General features: G+C 34.7%; 1 protein-coding gene and 1 long non-coding RNA gene across 3 annotated transcripts in view; one reads left to right on the top strand and one right to left on the bottom strand.

Moving 5' to 3' along the window:
* Positions 1-25,156, bottom strand: part of LOC123546476 (protein O-mannosyl-transferase 1-like) — a 48,002-nt gene extending 22,846 nt beyond the window's left edge. The window contains exons 1-2 of one of the 2 annotated variants that reach the window (XM_045332770.2): positions 25,133-25,156; positions 9,174-9,258 (exon numbers count right to left, since the gene is read on the bottom strand). In XM_045332770.2, coding sequence (XP_045188705.2) covers positions 9,174-9,239 — 66 coding nt within the window. In that variant the 5' untranslated portion in view covers positions 9,240-9,258; positions 25,133-25,156. Of the gene's footprint in view, positions 1-9,173; positions 9,259-16,889; positions 16,963-25,132 lie in introns of those variants that run through there. The other variant, XM_045332779.2, reaches the window with a different exon arrangement.
* LOC128548905 (uncharacterized) lies at positions 1,953-4,987 on the top strand. The gene is made up of 3 exons (XR_008367330.1): positions 1,953-2,352; positions 2,977-3,215; positions 3,526-4,987. It is a non-coding gene; the product is annotated as an uncharacterized LOC128548905 (long non-coding RNA).
* Positions 25,157-25,185: the final 29 nt, after the last annotated feature.

Raw genomic sequence — 25,185 nt, 5'->3', positions numbered from 1 at the left:
GCCGAGTAGAACACCATTCGCTCAGGCAATGATGGTTTGTGAGAGCAAGTCATGTGATCCCTGACCATTTCTGTTGTATTTTCTATTGCTTGGATCACTTGAAACCCCGGATAGCATTTTGTCCATTCTCTTTTGACTTTGAGCAACTGTTTTACTGTACAATGTCAAACCCAACAAAATTTCATATTTTCTTTATCAACAGGATTTAGAAATAACAAATACAATCACGTTTAAATATGTCAGAAAATTGTTTGACAGAAAGCAATTTAGCTACTGGTAGTGCATTATTCTAGCCTAATAACGTATCTTATAGACAGTTAAAATAAAATCAGTAACATAAACATTTATACTGACATACCTTATATATTTAACTTTGAAAAGAAATATCCTACACACAACACACAGTTAGTACTCTTAATTGTACTAAACTTTCAACAATTTAGGAGAACAAATATTTTCATAGCAGTTTAATTTTCAATAAAGCATGTGGTACAAAACCAGCATATTAAGGGACACGTCAAGTAAACAGTTTTAACACTACTTCCTTTTGACTTTAATACAAACATCTATTTGATTTGACCCTAAAGGGAATTATAAAATATATCAAAACCACAAATAAAAAGGTTAATGCTTCTTTCCACTGTTTACCAAGAACATTTTAAATCATTTTAATTTACAGGTGACATTAAAATGAACAAAGTAATGAGACATGTCTGTGTTCAGTAGTAATATTTAACTTTGCAGGAACTATTTTCTTAGCAGAGACAATTTTGCATATTTGAGCAGAATATCCCAATTTAACACTCAAAAGGAATCAACATTTGCACTGAAAAAATATATTTAGCTCATCAATATCTGAAGTACTATATTTATATTTGCTTAACATCTTACTGTTACACTACATGACTGTATTCAAAACAAGAGCTGTCTGTAAGACAGCCAAGCTCGACTATTCGAAATATTGTCCCAGAATCAGGAAAATATTACCCAAAATGTTAAATATCAAAAGAGTTTTAAGTTCAAAAGGGGACATAATTTGACCAAAATGCATATCAGAGTTATGGGACTTGCTGCTATCAACAAGTTTGGGACTTGACCCTGTGCAGTTGGTAATTGACCTAGAAAAAGAAAAAATAAGTTTCAAATCTATATGCCTTTTAGTAATAGCTGTACGTACTTGCACGCAAAACTTTAACCAGAATTTTCTAAGTCCAAAAGGGGGCATAATTTGGCCAAAATGAAGGTCAGAGTTATGGGACTTGCTGCTATCAACTAGTTTTATAACCCCGAAGACACATGTGAAGTTTCAATTCAATATCTGCATTAGTTTTGGAGATAGTAACTTGCATGTAAAACCTTAACCAGAAGTTTCTAAGTCCAAAAGGGGGCATAATTTACCCAAAATGCATGTCAGAGTTATGGGACTTGACCCAGTGAGGTTGGTAATTAACCTAGAAAAAGAAAAAATAAGTTTCAAATCTATATGCCTTTTAGTAATAGCTGTATGTACCTGCCCACAAAACTTTAACCAGAATTTTCTAAGTCCAAAACGGGGCATAATTTGGCCAAAATGAAGGTCAGAGGTATGGGACTTGCTGCTATCAACTAGTTTTATAACCCAGAAGACACATGTGAAGTTTCAATTCAATATCTGCATTAGTTTTGGAGATAGTAACTTGCATGTAAAACCTTAACCAGAAGTTTCTAAGTCCAAAAGGGGGCATAATTTGCCCAAAATACATGTCAGAGTTATGGGACTTGACCCAGTGAGGTCGGTAATTGACCTAGAAAAAGAAAAAAATAAGTTTCAAATCTATATGCCTTTTAGTAATAGCTGTATGTACTTGCACGCAAAACTTTAACCAGAATTTTCTAAGTCCAAAAGGGGGCATAATTTGGCCAAAATGAAGTTCAGAGTTATGAAACTTGCTGCTATCAACTAGTTTTATAACCCCGAAAACACAGGTGAAGTTTCAATTCAATATCTGCATTAGTTTTGGAGATAGTAACTTGCATGTAAAACCTTAACCAGAATTTTCTAAGTCCAAAAGGGGGCATAATTTGCTCAAAATATATGTCTGAGTTATGGAACTTGACCCAGTGAGGTTGGTCATTGACCTAGAAAAAGAAAAAATAAGTTTCAAAGCTATATGCCTTTAAATGATAACTGTATGTACTTGCATGCAAAAACTTAACCAAGGTGTGATGCCGACGCCAGGGTGAGTAGAATAGCTAGACTATTCTTCGAATAGTCGAGCTAACAAATACTGTCAGGGGTGGTATAGTACGTCATCAACAGGTGCGCGCAACACTTCCCGATGCGGCTTTTTTGTGTCAAAACATCTCGATTCGGTGAGTAAACTTGCGATTATTACATTGATAACTAATAGATTCGGAAATGACATATAGTCGAAAGTACCCGCACATGCGTCTAGTTTATCATTTACGTTTGCATTTTTCAAGAAAGCCTTCCGTTTAAGAGAACATTCGTGCACAATGCACTTCATGGAAACACTTCCCTATTCACCATTCACCACACCATATTATGTTGCATAACAAGAGTTTACATGCATTTCTGATAAATCCAAGCATTGACGGGTGTTCTTTTATGGTAAACAGATGTCAGTGATACCTTGATTACTCATTGGAATCTAAACTTTCCGAAAAATCAATAAACTAAAATTTCGCCTTCCCGATTCACCAACTGAATTGATGTCCTTCCCGGCTCACCAATTTCCAGCATGACTAACATCGGGCTGGTGCTCATGTAAATGTGATCACACTTGCCTGGAAGTTCTATTAATTCGAATAACTAATTGTTAGAGTGCTTGCACTAGATGGTCTGTAAACTTCATTTAAGCATTTGAAGATAATATTGAAAGAACGAGGCATATCTTGAACATATGTTGTATACTATAAACATGCATATGTATGATATAATTATGTTCTATCATGTCCTTATATTTGTTATTTTAGGTACATGAAAGATGAAAAAGGAAACAAAACTTCTAGTCTGCATCAATGGAATTGTCAATATATGTTAAAAAGGATTGCTGAGTGATCGGCATGCAAGACATTATTGACATATTATATTTTCCAAAAGTTGTACGGCATAATATTTGAGAAGTGGAGAACATCCTCTAACAGAATTACCCCACGCTCAACTAGGTCTCCGTACCAAACTTTGTCACGACTATGTCGGTTGCTGTTTGAAGGTATGGATATAAATAACTGATTTAATTTCAATAATGTTACAGTAGATAAACCTTAATAAGGGGTATAATTAGATAGGCACTTCGACACATGATAATATAAATAGAAAGTATTTTGGAAACGATTAGTTAACTTGTTACTCTAATTATTTTTTCATGATAACTATTTATGGCGTGTCATCGAAAATAGTCGAGTATGATGGCTTTGATTCCGAACTTGAGTTCAAGGCAAGACTCGATGAGACAAATAAGAATATGCATTGATAATATGCTAAGTAAAGCAAAATTATATTAGTTTTGTTTAACGTTTCAGGGCCACGTGATCATCACAATTGCTCGGGAAAAAATGAGAAATTACTGTATCGCGACAACGAAATGTTCTTATTAAGGAGTTTTAGATGTGCGCAGGGAAAGACCAAGAGTGACTACAACCGAATTATAATTACCACGTAGTAGAATGGGACATTGAATCTACACTAGAAAGCGGTTGAGGATTTAACATTTTACTAATGTTCAGATTTTGCTTGCAAATCTTAGTGCACCCAATTACATGTTAAAACTCGAAGTGAGCTTGAACAGTGCCCTTACAGAAGCAAGCCTCTGTGGCGTACATGCTGCGTATTTGCTGTGTATATGCCACGAACACAGTAGTACGCCAGAGGAGTACATTTTACATACACCGCATGCAGCGTACATGCCGCGTACTATTTCGACGAGTACACAGCATGTACGCAGGAGGTCACTAGTACACTTCAAGTACGCAGCACAGACTCTGAAAATTTAAGGAGTACACTGCATGTACGCAGGAGGGACTCGTACAAGAAAATAGTACACTGCATGTACACCGCAGATACTTTGAAATTTGTGCAGTACACTTCATATACGCGGGAAAGACTTGTACAATTTCTTTTGGCATTTATACTTAGGTTTTTTTTTTATAAGTTAAAGTCTGAAGTAAACTTCATATATGCGGGAGGGACTTGTTCATTTCCTTTTGGTGTTTATACTTTGAATTTTTTTAGGTAAAAGTCTGAAGTACACTTCATGCAGGAAGGATTTGTACATTATTATTTTTTTTTTTGGAAGCAAGAACTTGATTTGCGAGTAACTTTTATCTTAATAGCATAGAATAGTTCAGATTACCAGTATTCTGAACAATGAAAATTTGCCAAACTATTTGCAATGTTCATTTGTGAAGCTTACATCTTAGTGATTTCTGAGCTGCACCTTGCATGCAGTGTAAAAATATATTTTTTTTCATTTTGAATTAATCCTGGAGCTTTCTAACTTGGATAATGGAAAAGCCTTATTTGAACTTCATTGCATTTCATTTTGTAATACATGAAATAATTACCAAGATAATGCCTCAACAGCGCCCGAATGAGAAGAATTGATAGCTCTCACTGTTATTTGAATACTCTTAAGCAAAACACCATTCTATCATGTTTTATAAAGGCTTTAATGCTCATTATGTTACCTCATTAAGGCCTCACCAAATTAAAAAGTTGTTCATCGGATTTGCCGCTCGTATATTTTCAGAATGTTTTTGGCTAATTGCGCTCGCCCCATTGGAAAAAATCAGTCCAAAATTTTTTTGGTGCGCTACTTTTTAGGACGTAAAAGTGTATAAATGCTTATATAATTCCAGTCCTAGATTGTTCTCAGATGGATTTTAATCAAAATAAATACATACTACGCACACATCGTCTATAATAAATCATAACACTTATATTTAGTTGCATTAAAGTTGTTTCCCCTTGATGCAGTTACGCCATTTTCTTCAAATGTTTACCAAATTACATGCTACAAAAACTGATTTATTTCATTGAAAAGTGGATGAAGAAAAGCATACTAATTTATTTGATAACATCAATCTACATTATTTTGGTAAGGGTAAATACTTATTGATGCATGTCACTTATCTTTTTTCTGTCCAAATGATCAGCATTTGCATACGAAAGTTGGTGGGGTAAGGAATTTACATTATCACAGCAGTTTCGCCACAAGAGTACACAGCATGTATGCAGCAGGAGTACACAGCATGTACGCCGCAGGACTCGGGCCAGGAGTACACAGCATGTACGCCGCAGGAGTACACAACATGTACGCCGCAGGGGTAGTACACCGCAGGCTCATTTGCATGTGAAAAGTGTATGTGCCGCGTACATGCTGCGTACTATTTCCCGCATACTAAATTCCTCCAGCGTACATCCTGTGTACTATGTAGTCCACAGCATGTACACTGCAAGTAGTATGTGGCAGAGCTCATTTGCATTTCAAAAGTGTATGTGCGGTGTATATCCTGCGTACTATTTAAAGCCCTTGATTTCAGTACACATCATGTACGCATCATATACGCTGTATGTACACAGCAAGAGTACGCAGCAGGCCTTTTTCTTCTGTAAGGGTGGTAGAACAATTTTACTTGCAATGTAAATTACTTTGCTTTTCTTAAACTGTTAGTTGTTGAAAATGTTGTTGTATAAAAGATTATTTAAAATAGGAAATTTTACTGATTTTTTATTTAAACCCTTACACAGTGGAAGCCGTTGTGACATAAACATACGCACATACACTTTCAAGACATAGCAACATCTTCCTTTTATCAGCTAATGTTATATATTTACACAAATCAACAAAGTAGATTTATTACTTGATTGTAGCAATTCTAAATTTTATACACACTTATAAATACGAGTATAATGAAAACGTTTCTTTAACTTTGGACGTAATTCTTTATAACTCAGCATTTAAAAAAATGAAATTCACCTTAAGTTTCATTAAGATCGCATATCTGACAAATTCTTTCCACATTGTATGCTTTAATTTTCTTCGATCAAGAAGCAGTGTACATCTCTATGTCACATATTCTCAACAACTGGAAATATTCAGGCACGACAGAAAGACGCGAAGTGAAGATGCACTGCCTAAACTTCAAAATCAACAAAAATCAGAATATAATAACTCTTGAAACCATTAAACTGGAAAATGTTGAGGTTTTGCGCAACTACACTAATTATAACTAAGAAATTTCATTAAAAACACACAAAACTTGATAAAGTGAGTCGTGAACGTTTATTGACCGAAACATAGAGATAACAAGAATATTTACATTGTTGTGTTTTACCCGTTATGCGCATTAGTGTTAACTACATTTCATACAAAGTTTAATACTGCTGTTGCCTTTCATCAAAATCTGTCAAATGTTATTTAGAAGAAAGGAGAGGCACTGACAAGACTCTGTGACACAGACAGACAAAACAAAACATGTTTCAACAAGAGCACCGCCTTGCGGGTGCTGACGCTCATCTGATTTTTTTTGTATAATAGAAATATTGTCCTACCCATGATTTTCTAAGTCTAAAAAGGGCCATCATTCTTGCAAAAAGCAGGATAGAGTTATGTTTCTTGATGTACAGTGTCCACTTATGATGGTGAAAAACTGTTGCAAGTTTTAAAGCAATAGCTTTGATAGTTTATGAGAAAAGTTGCCTTAAACATAATATTCAACCAAGAAAATGATTTTTCTAAGTCCAAAAGGGGCAATAATTATTGCAAAAAGCAGGATGGAGTTATGTTGCTTGCTTTACAGGGTCAGCTTATGATGGTGAACAAGTGTTGCAAGTTTTAAAGCAATAGCTTTGATGGTTTAAGAGAAAAAGTTGACCTAAACATAAAACTTAACCAAGAAATCTGATATTTTCTAAGTCCAAAAGGGGCCATCATTCTTGCAAAAAGCAGGATGGAGTTATGTTTCTTGCTGTACAGGGTCCACTTATGATGGTGAAAAACTGTTGCAAGTTTTAAAGCAATAGCTTTGATAGTTTAGGATAAAAGTTGACCTAAACATAAAATTTAACCAAGAAAACTGATTTTCTAAGTCCAAAAGGGGCCATAATTCTTGCAAAAAGCAAGATGGAGTTATGTTTCTTGATGTACAGGGTCTGCTTATGATGGTGAACAAGTATTCCAAGTTTCAAAGCAATAGCTTTGATAGTTTAGGAGAAAAGTTGACCTAAACATAAAACTTAACCAAGAAATCTGATATTTTCTAAGTACAAAAGGGGCCATAAATCTTGCAAAATGCAAGATGGAGTTATGTTTCTTGCTATACAGGGTCAGCTTATGATGGTGAACAAGTATTCCAAGTTTCAAAGCAATAGCTTTGATAGTTTAGGAGAAAAGCTGACCTAAACATAAAACTTAACCAAGCAACGCCGACGCCGACGCCGACGCCGACAACCGCTCAAGTGATGACAATAACTCATCATTTTTTTCAAAAAATCAGATGAGCTAATAAAAAATCACAATTGTTTGAAGTCACGCAAAACCACATTAAATTCCGTCTACAAAAGCTGTTCATGGCTACGGTAGTGGTCACAAGTAACAGTGAGCTGTTTCAAACGGTGTCTGCACATATTGCCAGTGAGTGAACCTCAAACAACGACTACTTTTGTGGTCTTCATTTCTGACTTTTTCACAAACATCCTCAACAAGCGGGTATTGTTCTTTCTACAATTCTGATTTTTTTGACGTGTCATTTTATTCCCGAGAAATGCATGAATTACTATATGCAGTTTATGTTCATATCATACTGCTGAACCCCAAGTGTTTAGCTTCATAATTTAATTCTGATAAACAGAATATCTCAGGTCTCAGGTGTTTCTGTTGTGATCTGAAAAAGAAAGAGTAAATCTGTCATAATATTATTATTATTATACCAGATTTATATAGCGCCCTTTTCATGATAAACACGTTCAAAGGCGCTTTACATATACTGCAGCCACACAGGGCGCGAAATCATCCTCTACTAGTACAGATTCAGAGCGATCTGACCAGAGGGACAGAGTGAGATAAAGCCCCCAGAACAGACAGAGAGAACTTTTTAGATACAGACGTGTCCGGCTAACTTAGCCTAGCTCTTTTCGAATAGACAGTCTGGTTCTTTAACGTGCCCGGTGTATAGCACCAATACACGCGAAGCCGTCTTTCCTGGGAAGAACCAGTACAGGCCTCTAGTTAGGTGGGAGACACTCAAGTGCATCTCAGAAATTTCCAGTGCCTGGACCGGGATTCGAACACCGGACCTCTGGATTGACAGTCAAGCGTGTTACCACTAGACCATCGGCCCACCTTATAGCCCTTGAAAGTAAATTAAACACTGTTTTTACTGACATAAACGTTCATTGCTAAATACTTGTTTTGCTGGTATGACAACCAAAGAACCATTCATCAAAATAAATTGAAAGGCTACATATAATTAAGTCAAACATGATGCCACACGGGCGGTGAGCCGGGAAGTGCATCGTTTTACCTGGTGAACCGGGAAGGCGAAATTTTATATTACTGATTTCTTTGAAACTATAGATTCCAATAATCAATTAAGGTATCACTGACCTCTGTTTGCCATAAAAGAACACCCGTCAAGGCATTTAGTCATTAGAAATGCATGAAAACTCTTTTTATGCGATATAATATGGTGTGGTGAATGGGGAAGTGTTTCCATGAAGTGCATTGTGCTCGAATGTTCACTTAAACGTAAGACTTTCTTGAAAAATGCAAACATCAGTGATAAACTAGAGACACGTGCGGGTACTTTAGACTATATGTCATTTCCAAATCTATTTGTTACCAATGAAATAATCGCAAGTTTACTCACCGAATCGAGGTGTTTTGACATAAAAAAGCCGCATCGGGAAGTGTTGCGCGCACCTGTTCATGACGTACTATACCACCCCTGTTGTTCTACAATGTAGAATTTTATTAAACCATACTTTTTCAAAGGATTTGAAAATACTGGTCCTTTGGTCAATTTTTACACTGGGCTTCTGTAGAAAAATCCCGCTGTTGATGAAATTTCTACATTAAGGACTTAACAACCCAATGTTTAGACATCTCCTGCACAGTCTATTGGACTAACCAATGTACAGTTCATAGATCAAAAAAGATATTTTTATCTACCTGTTGAAGATTTTCTGATGTGTCATGAAGAGGAGTTTCCTTGCTTCTTTCAAACTCACCTTCCATATTTCATGCTAATAAGAATCTGAATAAAGAAATAACAAAATATCAATGAACTGTGCATTGCTAAGACAACGAAAAAGAAGAATACCAAGCACCAACGTCTTTCAAAGCATCTACTGTTGTTTCCTATTTCAATTCTTAAAATTTTGTCATTATGAACTTTGGACAGGGCTTTCAGACCTTGAGCAATAGTTTTACCTATTGACTGGCAAGTCATTTCATTAGAATATATTATAACAAGGTTCCATAATATATAAATTGCTGGTCCATAGCTTGTGCTATTGCCTGGACAGTGGTGTATATTTCAACACTAGACACAAGAGCTGTCTGTTGACAGCGCGCTCGACTATTCAAATGGTAAGTATAATAGGATCAAAATATAACCAGAGATTTTCAGTGAAAAGAAGGAATTTTTCAAAGCAATCAAGACAAACAAATTATCATACCTGTATTTGTGGAACTGGATAAGTCTTATATGACAATGTGAGTGAGTGAGTGAGTTGGGTTTCACGGCAAATCGATACAAAATGGTCATATATCGCCGAGAAGAAGTCATATTGCAAACGCTAACATATGACAATGTGTAACTTATTTGTTACACATTGTCATATATTGGCGTTTGCAATATGACTTCTTCTCGGTGATATATGACCATTTTGTGTCGATTCGTTACACATTGTCATATATTGGCATTTGCAATATGACTTCTAAATTCTTCTCGGCGATATATGACCATTTTGTGTCGATTCGCCGTAAAACCCAACTCACTCACTCACACACTCACATTGTCATATAAGACTTATCCAGTTCCACAGGTATGATAATTTGTTTATCTTGACAATGTGTAACTTATAATAATTATTATTATTATTAACTAAGTCCTATGTCAAAAAGGGCCATAACTGAGCTAAAGTCCTTGTCCTAGTTATGTAGTCTTGCCTACATATGGAGACTATGATAGTAAACAAGAGCTGTCAATAAGACAGCACGCTCATCTTTTCTCAATGCTTGACTCTGAATTAGGGCTTTGCCAGTAAAAACTTTCAGGCTGTCTAGCATACCCCGACAAAAAATTAGGGCTAATTTTAGGGCAATTTGTACAAAAAGATAGGGCTAAAATTAGGAATTTGGTACAATTTTAAGGAAATTTTAGGGCTAAATTTAGGAATTTTCAAATCAAAATATGGACTTTAAAGACCATGTAATGTGCTTACCTTTATGTGATTGACATAAAAGTAACTAAGAAATAGTGCTTTATTTACAGAAAAGACGTCTCCTAGCTTTCCACTGTTTTGAACTGTGCTAAATTGTTTTTTTCTGAATTAGAAGAACTTCTAAACAACATTTAAAACATTTTCTCTTTTTGATCATTGCAAAAAAGTTAAAAAATTAGGAATCTTTGTGAAAAAATAGGGCCTTTTTAGGAATTTCCTTTGATTTTTTAAAAAAAATAGGAATTTTAGCCAAATTGAAAAAAAATAGGAAAAAGTAGGAATTTTAGGGACGCTAGACAGCCAGAACTTTATAAAACTTTGACCAAAAAATTCTAAGTTGAAAAGGGGTATAACTATGTCAAAATTCAGATCAGAAATATGGGGATTGTTTCTCCCGGTGTAGACTTTGGATAGTAAATAATAATTTTAAGTTTCAAGTCAAAAGCTTTGATAGTAACAGAGATATATGACTTTTATCAAAAACTTAATTCCAACGGCGATGGCAACGCCTGAGCGAGTGCAATAGCTCTACTTTTTCTTTGAAAATCGGAGCTAAAAAGTGGTCAAAGTTTCAAAGCCATATGTCAAACAGTTTGGACAAAATATTGACTTGTGCAAAAAATGAACCAATTTCCAAGTCCAAAAAGGGCCATAATTCAGCCAAAATACTTGACAGAGTTATGTACTCTTGCTTACAGGTAGAGACTGTTATGATAATCAAATGATAAAAGTTACAAAGCCATGTCAGTTTACACAAAATATTAACTATTACGAAAAACTTAACCAAGATTTTAAGTTAAAAGGGGCCATAATTCAGACAAAATGCCTGAATGAGTTATGTACTCTTTGCCTAAGGCTAGACATGGTAATGGTACATAAGTGTTGAAAGTTTCAAAACCATATGTCAAAGGGTTTTGTCAAAATGTTGACTGGTACGAAAATGAAAAACTTATCCAAGGTGTGACGCCTGCAACGTCGACGCCATGGTGCGTAGGATAGCTCTACTTATTCTTCAGATAGTAAGCTAAAGATGTTGCATTAGGATTCATCTGGTAATGAACAACTGACCATTTTAATTAACTCTTTATCAACAACTGAAATCTCTGTACTAAAAACTAGAAATGTGTCCATGGGACACAGATGCCCCCACTACATGACAAAGGACACAGATCAACTTTGGGAAAACAATATGTTGCTATTTAAAAAAAATGCAAAAAATAACCATATATAATGTACATATAAACAAATATGCTTTCTTGAGATTTTTAGATACCTGACATGGTGACTCTAGGTCAAATACTTTTGGAGCTACACGCGACACAACATTAAAATGACCAATTTTTAACTAAGTCAGGGGCCATTACTGCTACATGACTGAATGAATCTGATGCGAAACCCTAGGTGCACAACTGCACATGCTGACCAACATTCCTGTAAACTTTGCTGACTCTAGGTCAAATACTTTTGGAGCTAGGCGCGACACAACACTAAAATGACCAATTTTTACAAAGTCAGGGGCCATAACTCCTACAAAACTGAATGAAACCAGATGCGAAACCCCAGGTGCACAACTACACATGCTGACCAACATTCCTGTAAAGTTTTGTGACTCTATGTCAAATTCTTTTGGAGCTAGGCGCGACACAACATTCTCGGAAGGATGGACGGACAAGGGCAAATCTGTATGCTCCCCCCCCCCCCACCCTCCAAAGTGGGGGCATAAAATGTCAAAAGAGACATATATCTACATAAAGTCTTCAAAGTGAAATGGCATAGTTTGCAGAATAACATGCATGCAATTCAGAAACCAAAAAGAAACTGGTTCATGCGGCCAGTCAAAATTACAAAGATGTTACAGACAGCATGATACTTTTTCACAGGTCATTATCTTTTATTTAAGAGAGATGGCTATAGATGTTGTGGCCACATATTTGCATCACCGCATATACTGACATATGTATAACCTTGATATTATATTGTTTGGTTCTGAAATATGTGCCACTGAATATGCAGTTGTATGTGTAACCTTCATATACATGGCCAGAAAAGTGCACCACTGCATGACTGATATATGTGCAACATTGTTATTGTATGTCCTGGCCAGAAATATCCACCACTGCACTTACTGATGTATGATTAATTCAATAACTTCATATATGTGGCCAGAAATATGCACCACTGCATATACTGGTGTACCTGTTACATCAATATACAGGGCCAGAAAAGTAAACCACCACATATGCCAATGTATGTATGTGCACCACTGCATGTAATGATGTACATGTAACCTTGATAGCCAGAAAAAGGCACCACTGCACATTCTGATGTATATTTAACATTGATATACGAGGCCAGAAATATGATGTAAGTGTAACATTCATATTATATCATATATGTGATGGCCAGAAATATGCACCACTGCATGCAATGCTGAATTTGTAACTGTGATATATTTGGCCAAAATGTGCACCACTGAATATACTGATGTATGTGTCACCTTGATATACCGGTATGTAACCAGAAATGTGTACCAATGTATAAACTGATGTAAGCTTGATGACTTTCTAATCAGCCTCTTTAAAATTGAGTTTGTTCATGTACTTCTCTGCCCGTTTTGCTCGAGGGAAAAAAATAACCGTCAACTTACATTTTTTCAGTTTTCCAATGATATTCATTGGCTTATAACAGTAGTATATAGTACTATTTTCTTTTTTTAATTTTGAGTAGTATCTCATGCAATGACTCATTTGACCAGTTGTTTGGATTTAACTCCATGCAGTTACCAAGGAGATAGTGAAGTTATTCAATGTTTTTCGCAAGAGTTTAGAATTACTGAAAATATGAAGGCATCATTCAGTAAATATGTTTTATTTTGTTCTTTGAACTTCTTTCCAAACAGTAAGTACAAAGATACCATAGTGTGCAACCTACCTTTTTGACCAATCAGAGCGAGCTATTCTTTTAAACAAGAGGGCCATGAAGGCCTTGTATCGCTTACCTGACCTGCTGACCTAAAGATCATCAAGATTAACACTCTGACCAAGTTTCATTAAGATATGGTAATAAATGTGGCCTCTAAAGTGTTAACTAGCTTTTCCTTTGATTTGACCTGGTGACCTAGTTTTTGACCCCACATGACCCAGATTCCAAATTGACCTAAAGATCATCAAGATTAACATTCTGACTAAGTTTCATGAAGATACAGTCATAAATGTGGCCTCTAGAGTGTTAACAAGCTTTTCCATTGATTTGACCAAGTGACCTAGTTTTTGACCCTACCTGACCCAGATTCGAACTTGACCTATAGATCATCAAGATTAACATTCTGAACAAGTTTCATTAAGATATGGTCATAAATGTGGCCTCTAGAGTGTTAACTAGCTTTTCCTTTCATTTGATCTGGTGACCTAGTTTTTGATCCTACATGACCCAGATTCAAACTGGACCTTGAGATTATCAAGATTAACATTCTGACCAAGTTTCATGAAGATAGAATCATAAATGTGGCCTCTACAGTGTTAACAAGCTTTTCCTATGATTTGACCTGGTGACTTAGTTTTTGACCCCGGATGACCCAATATCGTTCTCGTCCAAGATTTTATTGAGAGTAACATTCTGAATAAGTTTCATTAAAATTAGGCTGAAATTGTGACCTCTAGAGTGTTAACAAGCTTTTTCTTTGATTTGACCTGGTGACCTAGTTTTTGATCCCAGATGACCCAATATTGAACTCGTCCAAGATTTCATTGAGGGTAACATTCTGACCAAGATTCATTAAGATTAGGCCAAAATTGTGACTTCTAGAGTGTTAACAAGCTTTTCCTTTGATTTGATCTGGTGACCTGGTTTTTGACCCCAAATGACCCAATATCAAACTCATCCAAGATTTCATTGAGGGTAACTTTCTGACCAAGTTTCATTAAGACTGGGCCAAAATTGTGACTTCTAGGGTGTTAACAAGCTTTTCCTTTGATTTGACCTGGTGACCTAGTTTTTGACCCCAGACGACCCAATATCGAACTCGTCCAAGATTTTATTGAGAGTAACATTCTGACCAAGTTTCATAAAGATTAGGCCAAAATTGTGACCTCTAGAGTGTTAACAGTCAAATTGTTGATGACGACGGACACAGGGCGATCACAAAAGCTCACCTTGAGCTAAAAATGTGGCTTCTTATTCCTGTAGACCAATGTGACTGTAGCAATAATTTTCGAAGAACAGCTCTACACACTGAAGAGCGTCAACTGAATGCGCATGACTGCCCCTTCATCGTATTTCAAAGGGAGCCGGCAAATTCTTTGTAGTCAAAGGTAGGCGGAGAATCTGACACGACTGACTGTAACTCTGATTGGTCAAACATAGATTTCACACTATGTCAGATAGAGTCCATGAAGAGAATTCTTCGAGAAAAAGAAATCTCTGTCGGTCACTTCGCTACACTCCGTTTCCCTCCCTATCGGTTTCTTTTTCAGGAAGAATTCACTTCATAAAATCTATCTAAAAGTATAACATAGAACCAAAGTCAGTGTTTATTTCCATTTTAGGTGCCATGAATCAACCCCTTTCCCCACTTCAAAAAGTATGTTTTCCCCCAGTTTTGCCAAGAGTTCCTCTCAAAAATGAAAAAATTACAAATTCCAACCAAACCTTAAGTACATATTTAAATATACTACTAGGTAGTTCTGCACGTCTGATAAACTGGAAGTGATGGCGTAATGTCATTTATCCGGAAAACGTAGAATAAAGCCTGGATTTGGCGTACGGAAATGAAAATCAGTTTATGAATTAAAGGCAACCTGTGAATAAATTTATTAAATTGTAACAGTCTCTATCTTTCTAAAGTTAAAATATGATATTAAAACATCTGACACTTTAAATAATTCAAAATAATGTCTTAAAATCAGCTTCAAATAGGCGGTTCACTTTAATCATGGCCAAATATCTCAGAAATAAGCACACGGACCTATACATTTTGTTTCACTATATTATAGGCCATATGTTTATTTACGACTGTGAGAAGTTTCATTAAAATCTACATTGTGGAAAATTTTCTATTCGCGAAAATGTTATGAAAGTTGCTATTTTCCCATAGACTCCCATTATGAAAACTTGCGCGAGGTCCGAAATTTTCAAATCAGTCTAGCAAAAAATCAAGCACACAACCCTATCCTTTTTATTTGCTGAATTTTCTAGGTATATTCTGAAGTTTTGAAAAATCAGAGTTTAATTAAAACAGGACAATTTTTCTTCAGAAGTGTAAGCTACAATAACATTTATTTTGAGTCAGCAAGACATAAGCCCTGAATTGCTTTTTAACCCTTATCATGCTAAATTTCTATAATGAACTTGTCCATCTTTTAAACTGTTAAAATGGGTGCATACCAAAAAGATACTGACTAAATAGCGAACAGTGCAGATCATGATCAGACTGCATGGACGTGCAGGCTGATCTTGATCTGCATGGTCGCAAAGGCAGAATTAATCGTGTCCAGCAGGGTAAAGGTTCATCAACTTTATGATAAGTGTAGCACTGTATAACTGTAAATGTACTATATGTCATGACAATTTTAGCATGCACCTACCCGCATTATGTTGAATCACTTACGCATGATTTATTGAATTAAAAACATAATATGAAAAGTAAAATAACGGCATGAAGGTATGCTAAGGCCTAAAAAAAAAGTTGTTTGTTTCCGCTAACCCGACAGACCCTAAAACTTTTTTTGAGAGTTCAAAAAAATAAAAATAAATTAAGGAGGTAGGTTACCTTGTTACCAGGGTAAATTCAAATTAGTTGAACCGCGGCAATTTTCTGTATTTCGTGTAATTTAATGTTTTAACTGCTACAAACTCAATTTCGTTTATCTCCGTCCCTTCAAGTATAATTTTTATCCAGGTTTGAAGTACATGACCCTGCAGAGGTATTTTATATTGAAAGAAGAAGGAAAACACGGATATTTAACACTTTTCAGGGTATTTCAGTTTCATTTTTATCCGTAGAAGTCTGCATAATCGATACATTTACTAGTATGTGTGTTAGCTTTCAAATACAAGCTTAAAATGTATATGTCGCGGGGCTCGTGTTTCCATGATAACGCATTTTCTCTCATTTTCAAACAACTATGTATGAAAACAGGTTTTTCGTCGGCTTCAGTACCATTTTGTTAACGACCAACATGGAATATTTGGGTTATATTATTAGCTAAATACCAAGCACTTTACATGGTACCCTAATTTTCTTAAAGTTTAAAGTAACCATGGCAACAGAGATGTTTAAAATAGCTTGTATCTTGCTTTTTATCATAATTTCTTATAAAAAATATAAAATAAAATTATCTATCTTGTTAATGTAGCTTTAAAACATCTTATTTCTAATGTAAGTAATATTTTCGTGTTATTTGCATTTATTCAAACAAATTTCACAGCTTAAAATACTTACAGCAGTACCCCTGGTCTGACATTTTTATGGAAAAATCGTTCTGCATGCTACTATTAGTCTCATGGATATTGTTGAAATGCAAATAAATAGCTGAAGCTGTGTTCATTAAATAGACCAGTGTCAACGCTTTTGAATTTTACATTTAGATATATAGGTTATGGACTTCGTTTCCATGGTAACATCAATTATATTCAAGAAACCACAATTTTCTAGTACTGAAATTTTAACAATTTTAGAGCTTAGTTTTGGTATATAAGTAACAAAATATCAACGAGAACTGAAAAATAGGTATTACAAATCAAACTGCCCGATTTTTATTTGAAAATGGCCATAATAAGTAACCTTTCATCGAACTATATTCCCAATAACATCAGTTACCATCATCCATTTTCTTACATTCTGCATACCATTTCAATATAACTACATAAAAGAAGTAAAATATTGATCATTATTCAGAGCGAAGTACTCATAAATAATATTTCAGCAAATAATGGCTGTTTAAAAATAGTTCAAATAAAGAAAATGCACAGAATTACGTACTTTCAAAATAAAAGATATTAATTTTGTGCGGTAACTGACACGTAACGTCATGACGTCAATGACGTCATTTTAAGTCAACAATGTTTCGAAGCGTTTCTGTGGCAATTTATTCATTATTTTTGCATTATTAAACCATGAAGCATCAGATCAGAGACAGGTTCTTGATTATTTTTCAGAAGAATGGATATATAAACACATTTAGTTTGTCGTAAACGTTGTCGTAAATCGTCACGTTAGCTTCCAGTTGGCATGCGCACATACAAAAATAAAGGTAACCTTCCTCCATAAAATCGTGCCGATTTTAGCGCGTAGTCGTGTTTAGACTGACCAAAGTTTAGCCACTTCTGTAGGAAATACGTCCTTTCAATAGTATAATCATGTATATATCTAATTAATTCAGTGTTTTAGCTTCAAAACAAGCGCTGTCACTAATGGTGACAAATGCCCCCGCAGCGCCTTGAACTTTGACCTGGTGACCCCAAAGTCAATAGGGGTCGTGTACTCAATAAGTACTATTAGCATGTGAAGTTTGAAGGTCCTGGGTGCAGTGGTTCGTGAGTAAAGTGCCTTCATGCAAAAAGTTAACATTGAAAGTTAACGTTGTGACGAACTAACGGACGGACAGTTAAAAACTAATATGCCTCCCTTCGGGGGCATAATAATACCAAAAACATTAAAATCAATTGTAATTTAGACCGCCGCAACTTCATTTTAAAATCACAGTTTGTCTTACTTAAGCAGGCCTTTCTCTGTTGTAACCCGCCGCCATTTTTAAAATTTCAAATGGGCATGAAAAAAGCCGATAAACTTCATGAATGTACACTTAAACCTCATTCAGCATGATCTTATGCATCAATCATATGTTACTGCTTCATTTTTTTATAAATTTACTTCGAAATTTATTTAGTATACAGCCGATTTCAAAAAATGAATTGCCTGGAAACCGATTCCGCAGACGGTCTGAACTCCCGTACAAAATATTGTAAAAAGATTGCCAATATCAAGTTACTTTTTTTTTAGGCCTTAACAATAACATACCTTCATGCCATTATTTTACTTTTCATATTATGTTTTTAATTCAATAAATCGTGCGTAACATAATTCAACATAATGCGGGTAGGTGCATGCTAAAATTGTTCTTTATGGAGATCTGGTAAGGCTTTTAAAAAACTGTTTCCGGTAACATGCTAAAAAAAATAGGGTAGGTAGATCTGGATTGGATTTTTTTTTTTTTTTTTTTTTTTTTTAAAGTGCATATGAGACTTTTTGGAAATTATCTTTGTGTCAAAAAATGAATACAAATATGGGGGTTATGTCTTTAGAGCATCAGTAAGTTGATCTCTAACATCACTGACCATGTTTAAAGCATGAAATGTGCAGTTTTACAACTTTTTGTTTAAAAGGTTAAAAAAAAGAAGTCTCCAAGGAAAAAAGGAAAACTTCAGAAATGATTAACTAAATTTCACATAATTATGTATACAGTATTTCTAGTTATATCAGTAACAAAAATAATCGACATGACTTTCCAGTCATGTCAGCAGATCATTGTGTGAATAACGAAAATAATCGGCACAACTCCTTTGCGAATTATGAAAATAATCGACACGACGGTCGTGCAGATAAGGAAAATTATTGGCACGACCGTCGTGCGGATAGCCTCAGCTTAATTCTTGAGCTGAGCTGGACACACAAGATTTCTGGATGTATGGACAGAACAAATGTACGGACAGAAGCAACACTATATGCCTCCCACGTGAATGTGGGAGCATGAAAAAGTTTAGTCAAAATAATTCGATGTTCAGATTGTTTTATATTTGTGACGGACAATCTAAACGTCAAAACTTTGAAGGACCAAAATAATGGAAGTTAAGTCACAGTACACAGTCATGTAAAGTTATTGGTTTTATATGGCGTGTAAACACACGGTAAATGTTGATCATGTACAGTACATACAAAGGTTTAAAAATTAAATCACCAGAAAATTCGTAATTTTGGATATTATTTGATAATTTTAACATAGATTAATTAGGAATTGAATCCCCTTTCGATACATGTAAGTTATATTTTAATGTATGGCCAATTCGTGAAATAATCGACATTTAAACCTATAGCATGTAAAGCGTCAGCAGCGATGAAAATTTCATCAAAAGCTGCTTCAACGATTTACAGTCAACTCGTCCCCTAGTCAACTCGTCCCCCAGTCAACTCGTCCCTGATTTGGTCATTTCGTCCCCCTAGGTGATTTCAAATTGGTCATTTCGTCCCCCCTTTTTCGGCCCCCCTTTTTAAAACGTATTTTTGAGAAAAAAATCATAGTATGATTAATCAGTTTGTTTTTTTCTTTGAAAAATGCCAAATAAGTATATTTTATGCTAAAATATACATAAGTTTTCGTTCGTTTTAAGAAATTTTTGCTTTAAAAATGATCTATTTAACAAGGAGGATTTTTTGGGGGTTTTTTGTGTTTTTTTTTTCGTAAGTCTGCTATGTTGGACAACATGATTACTGTCTAAATGTCCGTATTTGATGCGGCTTATTTTCAAACTCTTGAATAAGATTGAACTTTCTATTAAACTTTTTTTATAAAAATAATTTCCTCACTTCATTCAACTATTAACACATGTAATTCTACTAGGGGACAATTTTGACACATTTCATTCGGTCAATCAACACCTTCTCATGCAATTAAATACCATTAACACCTTCCAATCAGCCCAATCAAGGCCTTTTAATGTGATTAATAATCTTTAACACCTTTCGTATGCAGGGATATGCTCATTCTACTTTATTTTAGAAACCACTGTCTCCCTACTTTTGAAGTATTTTTTTAATATATTTTAATGACAAAAATAAATATAAAGCATGTTGGTTATTTTCTAAACAAGATCAGATAGGGAAAATGAAATGGGCCCATGTTATGGTGATGGCATTCCTTACTGTTGACAGATAGGTAATAAGTACTTTGTGCATGTAAAAGTACAGGTTTCGGGCTTTCTTAAGATGTATAACATTACATACTTTCCTGCGATTTCTTAAACACTGTAATAGATAATATGGTCGAAAAATGGTGTTTTTTCATCGTTATGGTGTTGCAAATAAAAAATGGCAAATTTTAGCAAGCAAGTGATCAAAGCAGTATTACATTAATGTGCATTGGCAATAACAGACTTAAAATGTGGCATTTCAAATTAAAGAAAGTCAAATTATTTCTTTATCAGTGAAGGAATTAAATTTTAATAAAAGAAATACGAAAACAGGCCTTCGTTATGTTTTTTTGGTTTTTGAAGGTCTGTCTCTATCACCCTATTACAAAGGCAACAGTGATATGCCAGATACAGTATGGTAGTGTGTGCTGTTGATGATAATCATATACCACTCTGAATATAAAGATTTTGCTTCAGGTCCAAATGAAAAAAATTGAGTCATAATTTGGTAACATGATTTTTTCGTAGTGTCCGTAGATCAATGTTTGCAATATGTAAATTGTAAGACCCACAAATAATATTTACTATTTTGTATTAATTTCTATTTGAGTCTGTCTCAGAGAATCTGCAGAACTAAACATCTTTCTGCTTCTGCGACTGGTTATTTGTTGGGAAGCAACAGAAATTTGTCCGTAGACCGTAGTGTCCGTAGATCAATAATTTAACTGTAGATATTTTTCTTAAAACCAGTACATAATCAATGAGCTTGGGATATTATTGATGTTTTTATAAGGATATACTGATTCCAAAGGGATAAAACTTTCATCTTTCAGCGTATTTTAGAAAAATATGTTTTTGTCTATCTTTTAAAGTGAAAATGCACTTTTTTTTTAGCAAGCTATAAAACGAGTTTCACTAAGTGTACTTTAGCCAGATTGCGTTATTTACATACAGTATAACTATCCAATATGAATCAGCAAACTATAATGTACATTTAACCACACTTGATCTCTTAACAGAGCGATTTTTTATATTGTCACTTGATCTACGGACACTACAAGAATGCATGAAATCATGTATACAATCTCTAATATACTTAGTGTTTTACAGCTTTTTGAAAAATTAACATTATGAAAGGGAAATTATAACAAAATGAGGCCAAAAAGAAACATTACAAAAGATAACAATGAAGAGAATGAAAAGAATTATGTGCCTGAGAGTAAGAAGGCCAAAATTATGCATAAATACAGGGCAAAAGTTAAAAGCGACAGTGCAAAATATGAAAAGATGAAACTTAAGGACAGAGAGAGAAAAAAAAGGGAAAAGGAAATGCAGAGAATAGCAAAACAGACTGATCCAGTACTGTGCAATGAACTAAGATGTCAAAAAAGAGAACAACAGAGAAGATTTAGGAGAAAACAGAAGTTAGATAAAGCCTTGATAGATATTTCCCTCTATTATAGTTCTTGATTCAAATAAAAAATACGGAACAGACATAACGTTGCGCAAGAAATATTCTCATATGCTATTCTCTGTTAAAACACTAAAAGCTAGAATAACGTCACGTTATCGTGCGGTGACTTTAATGTTTTTGTTGCAAACAAGAAAGAGTGCTACTATATTTCATCTACTATTTTAGATTAAAGGCATATTAGAATCGAAATAATTCGGGCGGTAATATGTCGTACAAATAATTGCACTAGGACTGCACCCTCGTTAAATTATTACCCCCGACGTATAACCGCCCATCGTGCATAGTGTTAAAAAACTCTTTTACTATAAATTATTTCTTAAACAAGAGCTGTCGGAGGACAGCAATGCTCGACTATTCCACAGCCTTGTCACTTGAATGAATACGAAAGTCGAAAAAGGGACATAATTTAGTAAAAATGTAAAATAGGGTTATGGAACCTGCATAGTGATTATCAGCTCATGACAGTGGACAAGTGTATGAAGTTTCAATCCATTCCCATTAGTGGGTACTGACATACCAGCTTACATATAAGAATTTAACCCAAAACTCCTATGTAGAAAAAGGTGCATAATTTTGTAAAATGCGAAGTTGAGTTATTGACCCTTTGCACTGCATGTCATATCATGACTGAACCAGTGTGTGAAGTTTCAATCCTTTCCCATTAGTGGATACTGAGATACCAGCTTACATACAAAAACTTAACCAAAAATTTCTATGTTGATAAAGGGGCATAATTTTGTAAAAAAGCAAAATAAAGTTATGGGACCTGCTTTGTGCATGTCAGATCATGACAGTGAACAAGTGTGTGAAGTTTCAATCCATTCCCATTAGTGAGTACTGAGATACCAGCTTACATACAAAACCTTAACCAAAAAATTCTAAGTCGAAAAAGGGGCATAATTTTGTAAAAAAGCAAAATAGAGTTATGGAACTTGTGCAGTGTAAGTCAGTTTATCACAGTAAATAAGTGTGTGAAGTTTCAATCCATTCCCACAAGTGGTTACTGAGATACCAGCTTACATCAGTGGTTAAAGAGGGTAAACACCCACTGGTTTATGCTCTATTTTGGCGGGATCTGACCCTAACAAAAATTGACCAGGAAATACTACCGGTCGATTTTCTGAATAAAATTGATTGATGTGTTTTAAGGCATTTATATTCTATGGTTAGATATGATTATTACCTTTCTTAAAAATCTCGTAAGCTTTCAATTCTGAGTAAACTGCTACGCCTAAAGTGTCGAATTCGGGACAACAACTGTTAAGACTTATTTTAGCGTTGTATGTACCTGTGTTTCTTTCTCTCTGTCTGTCTTTCTGTCTGTCTGTCTACGTGCGTGACTGTGTGATATTGTGTGTGTTTGAAGGTAACCAGCAAAACCACACTGGAATACAATTTTGTATCAAATTTTGTGTATTTTTTTTCAAATTTTCCTATTAAAAGATTTTGTTTCTAAGTGTATTCAAAACATATCATAGTTCACTGGAAGCTTAAACTTGTGTTACTGTTATTACAGTCTGGTAAATACTCATGCACTAGTATGTAGTGTCCGTAGAATGCACCACTATATTGGTTCATCGAACTGTCACATGTGTTATTCTTTTTCAAATTGTTTGCTGTTTGTTCAAGGTTGATTGAGGTAGGTTTTTTGTTGTGTTGATGAGTTAATTTGTTAGTACAAACTGTTTGGAATACAAGTTTTTGTCTCAAATAGTTAATATTTTTATTCTTAATGGACATTTTCAACAAAAGATTTCATAGCTGTGAATAATTCAATAGTTTTCTACTGTTATTTTCGAAGTATGGCTGTTTGAAAGTCAATTTTCTAAACTAAATTGTAATAAAAAGGTTAAAATGATGGTGAAACTAAGGTTTAGACACAGTATGAATTTCTGTAGTGTCCGTAGATGTTATAACAGTGACTCTTTAAGACAAGTTAATGATATTTAAAATGTTTAAAATGTTAAGCATTTGTTGGTGGCTACAAGATTGTGCTTTTTATGCAAAATCTTTATACATTTTATGCCAGGATAGAGGTTAGATATACATTTTCTACTTAAGAAACACCATGAGAAAAAAATTTTGACTCAGGTTTTGGAAATATGTAACCATAAAAAAAGAAACATTCACATTAGTTGTATTTTTATGATTGTGTAAACCTTACTTTAGTTAGTCATTACATAACTTTCTCTGTATATTGCAACAGCATTGTTGGAATCATCATCAAATCATGTAACATGTTTTGTAGTGTCCGTAGACATTTTAAAACGTCTTAATGAACCAGTTTATTTTCAAAACCCATAAACTTTTAGTCCTGAGCATCTGTTTTGCATAAAAGCACAATGTCTTGTTAGTGAACTGAAGTAGTTTTCCTATCATTGTCAGCTGTTCTGTTAAAATAAAAGAATTTGAAAAGTTTAATAAACAATTTGTGTTATTATAATCATACTTCTTATGCAAATATTAACACAATGATGTCTTCTATCGAGTGGTTTTTGAGTGAAATTTGCTAAATTGTACTTGTTTAAGCAAGTTACAGTCAAAATGAATCTTTACTTCGGTGTTTTCCATAAATTACACGTTGTTATGCCTTGTGTTTGTAGTGTCCGTGACTCTGCTACCCTCATATAATTGCTGCCTTGTAAATTTTATAGCAGACAGTCCTAGTCAAAAAGGTTTTGGTATTTGGTCCCTGGTATATTAGACCATGACATGGGCTGAAAAAATGAGGATTTGAAAAATTTTATTTTTTTTGCAAAATTGCAACATAAATTCCCTATCTGATCTTATTTTTGCCTAAAATATTATGGGGACAAAATTGCCAATGGGGGGACGAATTGACCAAAAGGGGGACGAGTTGACCAAAATGGGGACGAGTTGACCAAATTTTATCATGAGGGGGACGAAATGACCAATTTTGGGGGACGAAATGACCAAATCGGGGAAGAGTTGACTGGGGGACGAGTTGACTAGGGGACGAGTTGACTTGATACCGCTTCAACTATTTTGGTCATTTGAGTGTTTGACACGAGTGGGGATATTGCCCATTTGAAAAAAATATCTCAATATTTCCTAAAATCGCGTCAAAGTAGTTGGACTAAAAAAAATTATACAATTAGAAAGTAGGGGTGGGTGTGGGAGAAGGCAAATGTTCCACACCCAGTGTCTTTGTGTTGGAAGAGCTAGCCCCTCTCACCTACTTCAGTATCAGAATAACAAAAAGCAGTTGTCACCCGTGAATATAAAAGAAAATTACATCAGTAAATTTCTCGAAATGTATGTCTATGTCTTGTATTGAACCTTACCTGAAGTTGTTGTTGTTGTTTTTTTTATAAGGGAGTTAACTCTGCAAGTCTGT

Source organism: Mercenaria mercenaria, chromosome 15, assembly GCF_021730395.1.
Source record: "Mercenaria mercenaria strain notata chromosome 15, MADL_Memer_1, whole genome shotgun sequence".
NCBI lineage: Eukaryota > Metazoa > Mollusca > Bivalvia > Venerida > Veneridae > Mercenaria > Mercenaria mercenaria.
Note: the sequence above shows the minus strand (reverse complement) of the source record. Positions and strands in the feature narration are given on the sequence as shown.